We start from the raw sequence: 17,256 nt of genomic DNA, 5'->3' as shown, positions 1-17,256 counted from the left end.
AAACAAAAAAAAAAAGTCCTGAAGACACATGGATTTTCTAGGTTCCACCACTGGAACAAATTATCAATGTGGATGTTTCAACAACTGAGCAGGAAAACAACTGTCACATTACATTAATACCATAGCTGGGTTTTGTCCAAGCTATTTCCATATCTCATCCTCTGTCCTAGACATATCACTATCTCTCATGGATCTGGTGTGCATTAAAAGAGCAAAGATGAGGAGTTTAAGTATAAGCATATTAACATAAGTGACCACATCCCATTTTGCGCTATAGATGTCAGCCAAGCAGAGAAAAGGGTGATTTTTGCAGCATGTCCTCATCAAAGTTTAAAAGAAATTGAGTGTGCACTGCTCCTTCCTAAGGCAACACAGAAGAGCAGATGCCGCCCCCATGCAGGAGAGGAGCCTCAGTTGTTGGCAGCGAAGTAACTTTATCGCTCGTTGATTAAATAGAAGCTCGACTGGCCTTTTCTTTTCGGTGGAAAAATGAAAAGCCGGGGGAGAGAACACCCGTGCGGCTTGCCTCGCACCCTCCGCCAAGCCCGAGCATCACGAGTTTGAGGCGCCGCACCTGGTCGGGCACCGGCGGGTGCTGACCCCGGGGGCCGAGCCGGGCTGCGGGCGCGGCGGCCCCTTCCCGGCCCCTGCCGAGCCCCTGCCCGGCGGCGCTGACCCCCGGGGGCTGCTCTGGGCTCCCTATTTGGCCATGCGGCGGCCGGGGCCGCGCTGCCCCGCGCCTGCCTTACATGGGCCGGGCGGCTGCGCCGCGCCGGGGCTGGCCCGGCTCCATTCATGGCTGCGCGGCCGCTCAGTGGCGCGGAGCCGACCAAATAAGGAGAAGGTGGCTGCCCCGGCCCGCCGCGGCCCCGGACGATGCTGCCCCTCGGGGGGTATAAATTGGGGCGTCTCCGCCGAGGCAGCACCCAGGGTCTCCTCCGCTACCCCCCCGCCGCCGGTGCTGGTCTGGTGAGTAGCGCGGCCGCATCCGCAGCCCCGAGGGGCGGGCGGGAGGCTCCGGGTGGGACGGGACGGGACGGGACAGGACGGGATGGAATACACGGGAGGGATGGACGGGAGGCACCGCCGGGCGGCGGACGCCGGTCGTGCAGGCGCGGCCGGAGCTCGGGCCGTGCAGCTCCCGGCTGGGCGCTGCTTCTGCCGGGGACACCGCCCGGCCCCCGCGCAGCATCGGCCGCCGCGCTCCGGCGGGGAGCGCCGCTTCGCCGCCCGCGAAGCGCTCTGGGCAGGACCGATCTCTGCGATTTAAAAAGCTTTCCCTCCCTTTTCGATCTGCGGCTAGAGGGATCCACTAATGACGCTCCAATTGAGCGTCTTGCAAGCTGGGGCGGCTTTAAAGCGCGGAGAAGAAGCGACTGACGGATCCCGTTAGAGCCCTGGCCACGAACCGTCGAGCATCCTCCAGGACGACTCAAATTTCCCGCTCCCGCCGCAGCGATCCGGCCGTGCCCTCCGGGATGGCGGGCGGGAGGGCGCGGAGAGGGCTGCCCGCGGGGCTCTGAACGTGCCACCGTGCTGTTTTCCAGGTTCGTGCTTCCTTCCGAAGATGTGTGACGACGAGGAAACCACCGCACTGGTGTGCGACAATGGCTCGGGGCTGGTCAAGGCGGGCTTTGCCGGGGACGATGCCCCCAGGGCCGTTTTCCCGTCCATCGTCGGTCGCCCGAGGCATCAGGTAAATTCAGAGGCAGGACCGAGGGAGGACACTCCATAAAAAGTGATTTTTTAAATGAAAACATTTGCAATTTGTATTTTTTTTTTATCCTGGATAAATTACTGCTAAGGTTGCATAGTAATATGAAGTATCTTTGATCAGTAGGATGCTAATTTTCCTCTGTATTGTCCTGTTTACAAACTCCTTTGTTCATGATATTGTGCAGTTTACTTTCAGTCAAATTTTTGGAAATCAGAAACAAATAAGAAAAAAGACTATGAATATAGGAGGTGTATTATAAATGGGGGAACACATTCATCTCATGGAAGGAAAAAAAGATTTTATGAGAACACTTCAGATTCTATTGACTAAATATTTTAATAATGTTAAATTTATTTTCTTGTACAGCCGTTCAGGGGTGTGACTGCTTGTACCTTTCTTGAAATAAGATAGTTGGAATTGCAGAATCATAGAATATCCTGGCTTGAAGGGACCAACAAGGATCATCAAAGTCCAATTCCTGGTCCTGCATGGGACAGCCCTGGCTGTCACACTATGTGCCTGAGACAGTTGTCCAAATTCTTTTTGAACACTGTCAGGGTTAGTGCTGTGGCCACTTTCATGGGGAGCCTGTGCCCTATCATCCTCTGGGTGAAGAACCTTTTTCTAATATCCAGACTAAACCTCTCCTGACTCAACTTCAAGACAGTTGTCTGTGATGCAGTTGTTTGGGGTCTGTGATGTTGTCTTCCTCAAATAATACTTTTCTGTGTTTTCTTCTCTTAGGGTGTAATGGTTGGTATGGGTCAAAAAGATTCCTATGTGGGTGATGAAGCTCAGAGCAAAAGAGGTATCCTTACTTTGAAATATCCAATTGAACATGGCATCATCACCAACTGGGATGATATGGAAAAGATCTGGCACCACACTTTCTACAATGAACTCCGTGTGGCCCCTGAGGAACACCCTACTTTGCTCACAGAAGCCCCCTTGAACCCTAAAGCTAATCGTGAAAAGATGACCCAGATAATGTTTGAGACCTTCAACGTACCTGCTATGTATGTGGCAATCCAGGCTGTCCTGTCCCTGTATGCTTCTGGTCGTACAACAGGTAAAATAAACAAATAAACACCATTTAGATTCTATTTCTGTTCAAGAACTCTCCTTCCTTTCCATTCCAAATAGGAAAACACACCATAACTCATTCAATTTACAGAAAAATAGGTATTTTTGGTTTATAGCAATTAATGATAACAATAGCATAAAAGCGAGTACAAAATAGGTCACATTGTTTTTTCCATGGACAATTTGCATTGCTTTTGGAGTGGCACCATGGAACTGACTGTGCCACTGCATGTTGTGGTGCAAATGAGGAGACGTTCCTGCAGGGATACTGCAGTTACAGAAGTGTTACACCAGTTTAAGCATTTAAACTGGACCAAAAGATGCCCATTATCAGACCAAGACAGTCACTATTGCAAATATTCTTACTGCTCAGTATAGTAGCAGTGGAAGACTGGTCTTATGGATTATCTTAAAATATGTATGGAACAACTATTCTGTGTGAAAATTCACACCCCACAGGAATGTCCAGGCAAGCAAAGGCAGAAAGAATTGGAATGATCTTTGTTACTGAAAAAGAATGATGACACTTTATACTGCCTGAAAAATCCTTTATTTTGTTGTGTTTCTTGCTGCTTCCTGTGAGCAAGGGCTCTAAGCATTTGCTAGGTGATTCCAGCTGCTCTCTGACATTTCTCTCCCAGGTATTGTTCTTGATTCTGGAGATGGTGTCACCCACAATGTACCTATTTATGAAGGGTATGCTTTGCCTCATGCTATCATGCGTCTGGATCTGGCTGGCAGGGATCTGACTGACTACCTCATGAAGATCCTCACAGAGCGTGGCTACTCCTTTGTGACAACAGGTCAGTCCTTCAGCTTTTCTCTACTGAGAAAATCCTCATGTCTCTCTTGGCTGATCATCTTCTCTAGTATTGTGCTTATCCAAAGCTTGATTTGATTCTCCTATATCTACAGCGGAACGTGAGATTGTTCGTGACATCAAAGAGAAATTGTGCTATGTTGCACTGGACTTTGAGAATGAAATGGCCACTGCTGCCTCTTCCTCCTCTCTGGAAAAGAGCTATGAATTGCCTGATGGTCAAGTGATCACAATTGGTAACGAACGTTTCCGCTGTCCTGAAACCTTATTCCAGCCATCCTTTATTGGTAAGTGTTCCCAGGAAATTCTCCTTTCTGTAGGAGGTATGAATGAATCAGAAGATTTGGAAGGTGCCCCGCTCCTCTTCCTGCTTACCTAAATTTGGCACAAAATCAGACATGAATGAATAATAATTTAGATAATTTGGTTCCTGTAAGATGGGCTTGATGTGAGTGCATCTGGTAATTAGCTGAGTTCCGGGCTCTTGTTGCAAGTTTTAGATCAAGTTTTTGGGTCACAGTTTTTTAATGATAAAACATGCAGTTACAATACCATCATTAAGGAGTTGGACTCCATGGTCTTTATGGGTCCCTTCCAACTCAAGACATTTTGATTTTGTGTCACTGGTGGCAAGAATAGCCTTCAGAGCTGCATTTGCAAGGCTTACACTCAAACAGTATCTATTTCCATGAAGAAGTAAAGTGTCAGAGAGGGGAAGGACATGGAGCGAAGGTGTGTGTATATTTATATACGCTGTAATTAACATTGCCGTGGTCGAGATGGTAAGCCTTGCTGGTTGTGCGTGCAGCTGACGGATACAGCAAATGTTTATACTCTTAAGTCCCAAGTGGTACATGCAGTTGTTCATCAGCTGACTTCTTACTGTGGATCCAGTGTCAGCCCTTTCAGGAGGCACCTGTTAAAATTAACAAATTGGAATGCAACCTACAAACACTTGCTTCTTGTTTCTTTTTTCTTACCATCAAGTACTAATATCTTATTCTGTGTCATGTCTTGCCTTGATGATTCTGAGTAACATAGACTACATTTTGAGTAGACTGAAGAAGTTACTATTGTCTTCTTTAGTTCTACTTCAACTATTTTTATTGTCTTCATCTGCTGTCTTTATTCAACTAATGATTTTAGTGAGACTGACATAAACCAATACTTGCGTTTCCTGTTCTTGATACCCTTCATCCATTGCCATATACTAAATGAGTTTGTCTCACGTCTACTTGTTTTCTTACTGTATATTTTGAGTCTCTTGTCTTTGCACATGCATTATGATTCTTACCTTTTCTAACAAATAATGTTCAATTCCTAAATTAGTTTTGTAATTCTATTTTTTTAATATTTTTCTGTAACACTATAATCATGAAGCATTTTTACAAGAAAAAGGCCAAAGAAGCTCATATTAATCATGATGAGAAATGCCACAGTTTAGTTTCATGGAGACCTCTTGTATAATTCACTGGCCTACTGTCTTTTTTTTCCTCAAGGTATGGAATCTGCTGGTATCCATGAAACTACCTATAACAGCATCATGAAGTGTGATATTGATATCCGTAAGGACCTCTATGCTAACAACGTCCTCTCAGGTGGTACAACAATGTACCCTGGCATTGCTGATCGCATGCAGAAAGAAATCACTGCTCTTGCTCCTAGCACTATGAAGATCAAGGTAAGGAATTTATATGTGTTATAAAATGTGGATAAAGGTGGAGACAATGTCCACTTCATTAAACTGGGATATAGGAACAACACAAAAATGAGATCAACAGCTGATGGACAGATGAGCAGAAATTCCATTTAATCAGAATAATTATGTTGGTTAGAAGGAAGTGTTAGAAAAGAAGAAAATATGATTACAGATTTTTTAAATACATTACATGTATTGTAAGAGCTGCTGAAGATCAATACCATTATAGAAATGTTCTTTATTTGCTTGAGGAAATATCTAGTGGTGTGTAGCATGGACAATATGGATTAATTGTTCAGAAATGAGGATTTTGTTGCTTTTTTTTATCCTAGATCATTGCCCCTCCTGAACGCAAGTACTCTGTCTGGATTGGTGGCTCCATTCTAGCATCTCTGTCCACCTTCCAGCAAATGTGGATCAGCAAACAGGAGTATGATGAAGCTGGTCCATCCATTGTACACCGCAAGTGCTTCTAAGCACCTCCCCCCTCAATTTACTTCCCACTCAGGATGACGACAATATGCTTCTTGGAGTCTTCTGGCAAACCTTCCCGAACTCTTCAGTCATTGTACAGTTTGTTTACACACCCGTGCAATTTATTTGTGCTTCTAATATTTATTGCTTTATAAATAAACGAGATCTGGGACTTGCAACCTACAAAATATTGCCTTTTGTTTTACTTTAAGTATTTTTGGGTCAGAAAAATGAGACTTGTAAAAATAAACCCTTGGGATTTGGAAACTCCCATCAGACCTATGAATACTTTTACTGTATCCATGTCCTAACTGATGTAGGCATGTTAGGTCATGGTTTTCTATTAGTAAGAATTTACACTTTATAGTTTTAATTTTGAAACCTGGAACAAAAGAAGCAATATATTTCAAGGCTTATAAAGAAAAAGCCTTTGGGTAGACCCAGTAAGTAGAACAAGTGAAAGGAAACCTCTCATACTCACTCACTCAGTTTAGAAATATTCTTCTATCCCATTTATTGTAACCCAGACATTTCAATATTAATTTATTAAAAGCCAAAGCTTCTGTAAAAGAATTATGTTAATACGTTTAGAATGTGATTTATAAATAATTAACTTAATCCTAAAGAGTCATGCAATTGTTTTCCTTGGGCTATAAATATTTATGACAAAACATTAATTGAAACTGACAGCTTACTCATCTTCCCCTATCTCTTCAAAGCCAGAGATAAAGAAGTGAAGTCTTTATTGTACTAATGCACAAGAATCAAACTTTTGCTGTATAAACCTACAGTTGTTACAATCACAATTATTTTCACATTATCGTTCATATGTCTTAGGCAATTTTTAATCCTTAATCTTTGCTATCCTTTCTTGCTGTTTGACCCAGATACTACAATCATAAGCTGCACACTTTCCGTGGGCATTTGTGTTCCTCACCAAGACTTCTTATAAGTGGGCTCTTTGACTTTTTTTTTTTTTTTTTCCAAAAGTAGTAGCTAAAAAGGGAAGTACAGAATGATCTGGGATATTTTTGTAAGAGTAATGGAACCAGTCAGTGTCATAGTTTGAACTATGTAGAGACTGGAATATGCCGAAATTTGATTTAGAAAATCAGTTAAAGCATGTATCAAACTGTGTATGTAGTTAGCTGAGTTTCATCAAAGCTGTTTGAAAAGATAAGACTTTATGCTAATTTTATAATTCAATGTTAATTAAAAAAATAATTTACACATTTGTTTGGAAATTTTCTGTTCCCCTTTGCTCTTATTTTCTTGAAAGGCATTAAAAATAGTTAGTAGATGTGATCTGTAACTATATAGAACAAATTTTACTCTTTTCAAAAATATGAAGATATATTTAATGTTTGTCCTCAGTTTACTTGTCATTAGGAGGCATTTTACTGGGTGAACCACTGTAATTTCCTACCATCCCCTTGCAATCAAAATATTAAAATATTTCTAGACATTTTTGGGGTTGGGCAGAGAAGCTGAATGGAATTGTCAACTATAAAAAAAAATAAACATAAACATGACATGTAAAAAATTTTACAATTTGGACATTCATTTAAATATTTTAGGCAATGATAAAAATGAAATTTTAGTGATATGACAACTTAAACATAATGTGAAATAGTCATTCTAATACTGCACACAGTATTACTGAAATGTTGCTGCAAGCAGGCCTTTTCATTATTAAATACAGATTTATTAACTTGTGAATCTGTTAAGGCAAAGTCAACAGCCTCCACTGCTCTCAAGAAGGTTCCCATCAAAGGTAATTATTCTGAAGTTCACACCATGGAGAAATTTTTCATGTCTTGAAAGCATGGGAACTCTTCCAGATGTGTGACCAACACAGATGTTTGCCAATGTCTTTCGCATATCGTTGTTTAGAACCATTGCAGTTTTTCACTTGACTTGCTTGCTAATTTGAAAGATTTGGCTGGGCAGAAAGGTTATCTCAGGTATTAGTGTGAATTAATAGGGTGATACTGGACATAAATTGCAACTTATTGGAGCTTAAAATGTTAAGCAAGTATGCAAAGGGTGTGCTACGTCAGCCCTAGTGGATGCCTGCCTTGACTGGCTCTGACTGACAGGTCAGGAATGGCAGGCAGCAGTTGGCATCACATTCACAGCTCTCATCAGGGATTCACTGCTGAGCATGTGGGCATGAGCAGGGAATTGAAGGAAGCCACTGATTACAGGACTGATGGAAAAATTCCTTCCGCAGGCATTTCGGGATTTGTAATTCACAGTTTGTGGAAATGGATATGAGCAGCAAGGATCGTACAAAATAGTCATGTGCTTGCATATAGGTAGGATAGGACTAAAAAAAGTATCAATGCCTTACCCTTTCCTCTTCTTACAGTGTTTTCCCAGATGCATTAATTTTTAGTGCAATTATCCTGTATTTGGCCATTGAAAATGATATATTCCCACTCAATGCAGTGAAAACTAGTAATTCATTCATATAGGAACTATAATAACTATTTCTGGAAGCAAAACTAGATCTAATTTGAGAGGAATTTGAATATTAAGTCACATAATTTAGCATTCAAAATACTGATAAGAGAGGCCACTGTTAACCTTTGCCTTCTGTTTACATTTTACAAGAATTAATGTGCTATACATTTTGCATACAAAATGAAAATGGTAGAATGGGATGCAGAAATTAACTGCAGAGCGCCTATATGATAGGTAAAACTACTTTGGATATTTCCTTGAAAAAGATTTAAAAATATCTGTACTCAAGATTGTTGTGGTAAACAATCTTCACCTCTGAAACACCTCACCTAATGAAGACATTGACATTAATTTGAAGACTAAAGGAACCCAGATAACCTTCACTGCTTTTGATGAGATGCCCTTTCAATGGAAGAAGAACAATAAATGTTTAACCAAATTATAGATTCAACACACTTGTTTTGAAAAGCAGTGTGAATACGTGGCAAAAGGTGTCTCTGCCACACTGAAGGGTGTCTGGTTATTTGACTTTGCATCTCCCTACTGCTCTGTATGTAAAATGGAGTGGAAGTGGAGGTCAGTCTGATGTGATTCTTAAGCTGCATAAAGAAGCTTTATTCAGCAGGAAGGGCTAAATAGTATTAAGAAATACTGAAATACATCAGTAAGAGCTGAGACAAAATCTTATTGCCTGTTCTGGCAGTCAGAACAACACTGCCCAGTACTTATGCTTTTGACTGAAAGTCATTGAGGTATTACCACTGCTGGCTGACCCTCAGATCTTACAGAAAAATTTCCTTATAGACTGATGAGCATATTGGCATTTGAGGAGTATTGAGAATTACCATCAAAACACAATGCTTTTAATATCTATAGCTAATGAGTCATTGTGATTCTACTTAAAAAGATGATTTTTTTTTTACAAGAAATAAGGAGATGTTTCAGAACTCATTTGTTTATGTTTAAAATTTCCTTAAAAAATTGGTAGCGGAGTCATAAATTTGATAGAGTTGTTTACTTTGTACTAATCTTCTCTTAAAAGGCTGTTTTGGCTAAAGCTTTAAGAAAGTCAGCCTGAGGGAAAGCACTAATAGGAAAATTTTTGGCTTGAATAATTGAATTCTGTAGAGTGATATTTTTTTTAACATAGAATGAGAGTGTTTTATACTTAGAAATCATTAAGTGACTCTAAATTTATATGACCATCAGATTAACCTACAATACTAACACTAAAATAGAAAAAAATTAGATAAAATCCTGCTGTTTGGATAACTGTATATGAGGCCTGGGCAGAGAATGATACTTGCTTCCAGTAACAGCTGAACCCTGTCCTACTCTGAAGCACCCTGTGACAGAAGTCTCTGTCATTATCAAGACACGAGAAATAGAAAAAAATACTATAAAATTGAGTGATTATTAAATCTCATTCATTATACTTCAGAAAGAAGCAATTCAGGCAGTTAATATACTACCAATTACCTTTGCTTTATATCCTGAGGATGGCTACAGTTGCTGAAACACAAAAAGTAAGCAATCAGAAATGTTAATGATTGGAAGAAAGTTCCAATGCTGTTATATATTTAAAGGATGGATTTAATTTATGATTAAGCTGTCCAGTGTGAATAATATTGGATGAGATTAATATAGTAGGCATTAGCACAAATTAATATATCTGGTGGCAATTTTATATTTCATCATAAAGGTAGAATTCACAAAATACAATATTGTCTACCAAATACAGGATAGTATGCTCTTGTAGAGGAGATTAATTGTATTTTAGAAACATTTTTTTAACTAGGAGATATATATTCATGTAGAGAAAAAAGTGGATGAAGCATAGCTTAAAGCTTTATTGACATAGATTTGTATAACATGTAAATGATATAATAAGTCTGGGAAGGTAACAAACAAGATGAAGGTAGCAAGGCAATAAGAAAGAGCTTAAAGATTAGTTCTGAGTCTCTAAGCCCCTCAGGTTTAGATCACCAGAAAGGGTGATTAACATTATCATTGAGATTATCATTGTCAATGATAATGAGGACTACAAGAGCTTTCTTTCCAAAGGGTCCCAAATGCCTTGGGAGTTACAACGTGGTTTCTGGACATGCTTTTGCAAAAAGGTGATGCTAAAAGGGAAATCAAGGAGCTCCTGAATGTTAGAGGGGGTCTCCAGCTCTTCCAGAGGGAGTGGAAATGCAGCAGCACAGCGACTCCTGCTGCACAGGTATCCCCCTCCCGCATCTCTCTGCAGCTGGTTGTGACAGCAAGCAGGTGAGACGTGGAGCTGATTGCCTTCTGGGAAGGAAAGGGTCTGGGAGGCACATATTGCTGGGCCAATAGTTGTGGGGAGATCTTCCACAGCATCCAGAAGCACAGTGATTTTACAGTACCTGCTATCAAGGAAAGAATCAACATTTAGAGAATGCAAGCCATATCCTCATGTTTATGCAATAGATGAGTTCTGACACTAAATTTCACATTAAATCTTATTTATTTTTTGTTTTGATTATATAAATTATTTTCAAGACACAGACTTCTATCTTCTAAAACAGCCACTATTTTATATTAAAAAAACCAAACCAAATCAAACCTCAAACCTAAAGAGAATAAGAATCATTAAATTTAAACAAGAAAATTGTCTACTTTAGGTCTGTATGTATATGTGTGTTTACAATGCTCTGATTCTCTGATAAGTCAGCGAGGAAAAGAGTTCTTGCAGAACTAGAAATCTCAGCAGATTAAAATGTATTTTTACATATTTGTGCATATACATGCATACAAATATTTTCCCTAAGCCTTCTCTCTAACTTTGCAATGGAAGAGCATCCCTGACTTGCTAATAAGCTTCAGAGACCATGTCTGTACCACACAGCAAGTGAGTTCTCTCTCTGGAGAATTAGCACAGTTGAAGTTGGAAAGGAAAATATTTCTGGTCAGAAACATCACTGAGATATTTTAGTAAGACAAAACTGTGAATATTTTGTAGCCTTGTTCCTAAGACAGAAGTTAATTCTTGATTTATTTTTGTGCTTTGAGAAAAACCTCAGAAATTTGGAACTCTGAGACCAGAAAAGTGTTTTTAGTGACAATGTGAAATACTCTTTCCTTCTTATAATCTACAGTCAAAAGGTGCCACAGAGATACTATACTGCTGAAAGTGTAAAAAATGGCTAGAGAAAACTTCTGTGATGTCTGGTGTCACATTCTGAATTTTAATGGCTGCAGCAATGGTTTTGTAGACTTTTCCTTCTGATGGAACATGTCATCTGTTGTCATCAAACTTTTTCTGCCATTTCATTTCAGCTAAGACTGTGAATTCTGTCCATTGTACTGGCACCTAACAGAAATAGGAAACTACATTCTGACCTTATTTTTGAAAATAAAAAGCAAGTGAAATCATCAGGAATAGTAAGTATCCTGCAGATCAGACTCTTCTTTTGGCAAAGAGTCCCATTGCTTATATAAAGCAAATATCTTGCCATTGAAAATGCTGTAAGGCTATTTCTTTTATAAGAAATTATACGGAGATAGTGATTGTGCAATCTCCTAATAGGGTCATGTGGTGACAGAGGGACAGTGGGTGCTATTAAAAGCTTGACATTTATCACTCACAGTGTTTAAATTTATCATGGAATTTGTGGCATTTGCCAATCTAAGTATAGAGAATGCCACAAATACCACAGAATAGATAAATACTACTATGCAAAACCCAACAAGCTGCTGTTGGTTCTTTGCTAAATCTACAGAACTCTTCATTCTGGTGCTACTGGCTGGAATTTCTCAGTATGAAAAAGTAAAAAAAAAGTTTGTTAGGATTTTCTTTTCCTTTATTTTGACTATTTAGACTAAAAGGTTTTATGTATAGGAAATTTTTCAGTATGTCTGTCTGTAGCCTCCAGAGAAATGGAGCCCCTATCAAAGTTTAAGGTCTTAAAGGTAACAAAAAACAGATAATGGACTAACACTTTATTACTTTGTTGTTATAGTTTAATGGTGATATTTGGGCAAAGGCTGGATTTGATGATCTTGGGGGGTCATTTCCAGCCTTTATGATTCTATGATGCTATGGCATATCATTCACACAGACAAAATGTACATGATAGTACATGAATTTTATGAAATGTTCTATTGGAAAATACATTATGTAACTTGTGATGAACAATTGTGGAATTCCCATTGGAAAAAATTACTTTTCTGCAGATAGTTGTTCTCTAGGACTGAGCTTTAGAGCTCTGTCTAAATCCTGAAGAACAGAATTGATATAATCAGTCACACTGTACACTTGCTCTAAGAAACACACAAAAATCATCATTATTTTCTTTGCAATAACTGCAGAAAAGACATTAAGATAATACAGTGTTTCATGGAGCTATACTTTCTTCATCTAACAAAGCATCTTTGATGGTTGGTGGTAGAAGAGATAAAGGCTTTGCCGTTGTCTTATGAGTTTGGGTTTATGGAGTCTAGGCACCCAAATCCAATTTGCACCTTGGAAGATATTGTTTCTTGACTTCTCTTTCCCAGGCTCTCAGGGTGAACATGAAATGGACAGCTGCTTTCAAGTCGCACCAGCAGGTGCAGTTCTGTTCCTGCTTGGCTGGAGGAGGTGTTGCGGTGCGAAAGCAACAATTCTCTCTTAAATTGTGTAAAGGGTGTTCTTCTACAGCTTAAGAAATTGAGGCAAAAAATTGAAAGAATGTGTCCATAGTTGTGACCAAGTTCTTCAGCTTTAGCAATGATGTGCACTTGATTCCTTAATGGGATTCTAGCCTCAGAGAACAAACCTAAGCCTAGAGTTCCCTGCCATGCAGCTATTGAGACTGGTGATTTGATTATCTCTTAAATTTTTGAATGCATCTGGTTACAGCAGATGGCACTGAAGAGTATATGATGAAATTCCTGGGCTATCAACAAGACCTGTGTGTCATAAGTCACTTCTGCTGTTAGCTCATTACATGAACTCTTCACATTCATTTGTTATTCTCTTCCAAATTCACTGGTCTTTCTAAAACCACAATTTGCCTGGTGAGAGCAATGGCGGGAAGTAGGCTAGGGAAAGAGGGTAATGTATCAAACTTCAGCCATTTCTATAATGATTTAAAATTTACACAAATTTATCTTTTGAAAAATTTATTGAATAATCTAATGTATTTTGCCTCGGTGAGTATTTCTTTGGAGAACTAGAACTTCAGATATACCTTCAAGGTGGAACAAAAAGGCTGCACTATATTCTTAGATCCATTAAAAAAAAAAAAAAAAAAAAAAAAAAAAAAAGGCCAAAATCTCAGGTCAGATAAATCTAAATGCTGCCCTTGTTTTGAAGCTGATCATACTAGTAGGGTTGTCTAAAGTAGGTGAGGATATGGCTATTTTCCAAAACAGTTTTGTTTCCTTCCTATGTTGCAAATCTCCAGTGCATGCTTCCTCAGCCACTGAATAGCTAAAAAGAATCAAATGTTTCCTTTTGTCTTTGTGAAAGGGCAGTTTGTGTGGATGGATATTTCAAACTGTGTGATTCAATCTTGATGCTAGTGCAACCTGTGCGTACCTCTGAATATACTTTCTGACTTCTGACAAAATTATTTTCATAATAAATATCACACATAAGAAACACTTTTGAGTTCTCTTAAGTAAAAAGGCAATAATACCCAGTCACAGAAGACCACTTAGAATTTAGGTTATATACTTCTTTAACTTTGCCTTTTCTGTGTGTATTGTGATTTGGTTTTCTTATCTACATATTCTTTTAACAAGCTAATTACAGACATTGTAACAGCATGCTTGATTTGTTTCAGAGGCAGCTGTGATAGGTCTCTGCAGGACAATCATCATGCCCTGTGAAGCAAGTATGTTGCCACTTCCTAGTTCTGGAAAGACTGTTTTCCCCTGCTGCTGGCAAAAGAACAATTAAATATCTTTATTTAATTCTTTTGATATATACACTTGATATATTTCTCTGACCAACCTTCCCAGTGGAAAGAAAGCATAGCATCTTATTTATGTTGTCAAAATCAATGTCTTTACATTCTACTTCCTCCTGCCCCCACCCCAATCTTAAAAATGGAAGAAAATTACATTATGGAGAAGGGCTGATCATAAGAAGAATGTCTTTTCAAAAGGGGAAACTCAGAGCCTGCTCCCTTTTTGAGAAGGTTTCTACAGTCATGGTCCTGGTAGGAGGCTTGCCACACAATTTAGTTTATCTTGTTGGCCTCATGATCTTTCAGAGTGAAACATGCAGTGTGAAGTAGTATTTTCCATTCATCAGAAGCTGTGCCTACACTGTGTGTATGACTCATCCACCTGTCTAGTTTGTGTTCTTTGGATTAATTGATCTATCTTTGAGCTCATGTTTTCTCTCATGCCTTGTTTGTTTTTGTGGCAGTCATATTTGGATTTCACACATTTATTTTTGCTGTGCATTGTGCCTTCAAGCCCGAGGTACAGTTTGCACTGACATTTCAGGTAGCATGGCTTTGGACTTAGATAACTAGTTGGTGTAATTACTAAATATGCTTCACAAATATTTATTAAAGCCCTGTGGGACTGGCTGACATTTTTTTCTCTTCCCCATTGCACTAGCATTCCTGTGAGCCTTTTCCCTTTGTAATACAGTTTCTATCCCAAGGCTGATCCCTCATGCCAAGGAAATAGTTAAAATGATGAAATGTATCAAAAAACACTAATGAAACAAAGCAAATCAATAATTTATCCATGCTTTTTTTTGACATATTACTGATTGAAATGCATTTTAAACAGATGAAGCCTTTAAGTGCTTATCAGAAAATACTTGAATCGCCTTGCCTGATTTTTGTCCACTAAAATTGTAGGATAGATATACTTACACAGTGAAACCAGGGCTGGAAATAAAATTATTTCTATTTTTTAAGATCAGGAGAGGGTATGTTTTGAGAAAACACTGGGGACCTATGTCTCACCATGGCATCTTGAAACTCCTGTCTGAAAGTTGTGTGTAATTTTCATCTATTTTAAGCAATGAAAAATCTTAATTAAATTGAAAGCTTTGGAGCCCTAGTCCTTCTGGCTTTTTGATTCACTGTAAACCCTCTTTTCTTTTTAGGCAAAGGGAAGTCTCTGGGATACAGCAAATCCTTCACAGATTCATTCTTAGAAGTTTCCACCAGGAAGAATTTGTTTCATCCTGCCTCTATGCAGTAAATCAGGATGGGGAAAGGGAGAGTTACTGTCCCATGTTAGGAGGTATGACTTCCTTATGGGCTAGAATACAGTCTGAGTGACTCTGTCATGAGGAATTTCCTTGTGAAATGAAGATATTATGTAGAGGGTTATTGAAGAAAATATATTTCTTTTATTGTGCTTTGGCAGGTACAGACTTACAAACACATACAGGTGTAGAAGAAGCTTGAAAATCTGAAAAAAATAGGTAAAACCTGATGAAATATTGGCAATTCATCTTAGTAACTGGTAAAAAATCAATGGTAAAAATCTTTGCGATATAAAATATTTATCCATTTGCATTTAAATATAAATATATGACATTCACACTTATTGTAAATGCAGGCGAACCCAATGGGAAGAAATGATGATGTCCAACTCCAGTTCAGAAGGCTGAATGATTTCTTTATTATAACTATGCTATAATACATTAATATACTATATAAAGGAAGATACTAAAACTACATACCTACTTTTCTAACTACCATATCTAACTCACTCACAACTTGTGACCTTCTCTCAAGAGTCCAGACATAAGTGGATCTGATTGGCCATCAGGCTCAAACAATCCTCACCAGAATCCAATCAAGCAATCACCCCAGGTAAACAATTCTCCAAACACATTCCACACAGGAAAAACAAGGAGAAGAAATAGAAATAGTTTTCTGTTTCTTTCTCTCTGTGCACCTCTATGAAAAATCCTGAGAGAGAGAGAAATGTGCTTGCCACACACACTCTGTTGCATCCTTTGAAGTTCAACTGACGAATATTTTAAAGACTGTGGTTCAGGCTCTGGTTTAGGTGTTTAGCCTCACAAGAGGTGTGTAATGTAGCCCTTCAGCTTCCCTTGATCCTCAGTAAGGTGTGGAGCTGGGCAAGCACAAGTGGGAAACCTATCCAGGGGTGATACAAAGAGATTCTTGGTGCTGCTGGTAGGGTGAGCCAACCTGCCCACCCCAGGCCCCAGCTCCTGGGAATGTTATAAAGATGTAGACAGAGTAATGGAAAATACGTCTCTCCATGCTCTTTCCTACTTGTAGAACAGACACAGTTTTAGATTAGTGAAATCATGAAGCAAAGTACCATGACAAATGTTCTTTTACTTTTTTTTTCCCTATAAATCAGTGATAGCTTGGTTAAGTTTATCAGAGGAAAACAATCCTCACGTTCTTGTGGGAAAATGTGAAAGATATTGCAAACACTGCAGAGCAGAATTTCTAAATCTAAAATACCAAGTAAATACTTGATTCTAAAGAAGACAGATTTGCATAGGATACATATAAATCTGCAGCCCTTGAGCAACTCTAACCTATGCAAGAAATTATGTGGGTTTCACTGTCATCTAGAACAGTAAACTGTAACTTCCAGTCTATAGCAATGTTACACATAATGCTGATTTGTCCTTTTCTTAAAAACACAGAAATAAATCACACATATTTGCAGCTGTCCTACAATGTTTCATGAATGATTGAATTTTTCTTTTTCTCTTGTTGTGTCATAGATTCCTGCATTATAGTTGAAAGTACACAATTTCTAATAGATTCTGAAAAATATAGTTATGAGTCGAATATTTCAGAATATGAAATACTTTGCAAAATCTATAGGTAAGCATTCAATTTCCTGTGGGATAAGAGAAACTTATATCCTGAATTTAATTTTGCTCTATTTTGAAACGGAAACATTACAAAATTTTAATTAAATACTCATCCTGGAAATCTTTTCCTTTAGGAAAGATTAACAAATGGTGTTACGAAAACAAAGCATGTTGCACAGCACTGAGCAGATGCTGTTTGTTAGTAA

At 38.9% G+C, this 17,256-nt stretch overlaps 1 protein-coding gene across 1 annotated transcript; it reads left to right on the top strand.

Annotated features, from left to right (window-relative positions):
• The first annotated feature begins 910 nt into the window (after positions 1–910).
• On the top strand, positions 911–7,023 carry ACTC1 (actin alpha cardiac muscle 1). Its single transcript, XM_053945671.1, has 7 exons — positions 911–969; positions 1,548–1,696; positions 2,462–2,786; positions 3,442–3,603; positions 3,716–3,907; positions 5,120–5,301; positions 5,652–7,023. The coding sequence occupies exons 2-7, from the start codon at positions 1,568–1,570 to the stop codon at positions 5,793–5,795; spliced, it is 1,134 nt and encodes a 377-aa protein (XP_053801646.1). The 5' UTR covers positions 911–969; positions 1,548–1,567; the 3' UTR covers positions 5,796–7,023.
• Positions 7,024–17,256: the final 10,233 nt, after the last annotated feature.

The sequence above is a fragment of the Vidua chalybeata genome, chromosome 6 (assembly GCF_026979565.1).
Source record: "Vidua chalybeata isolate OUT-0048 chromosome 6, bVidCha1 merged haplotype, whole genome shotgun sequence".
NCBI lineage: Eukaryota > Metazoa > Chordata > Aves > Passeriformes > Viduidae > Vidua > Vidua chalybeata.
Note: the sequence above shows the minus strand (reverse complement) of the source record. Positions and strands in the feature narration are given on the sequence as shown.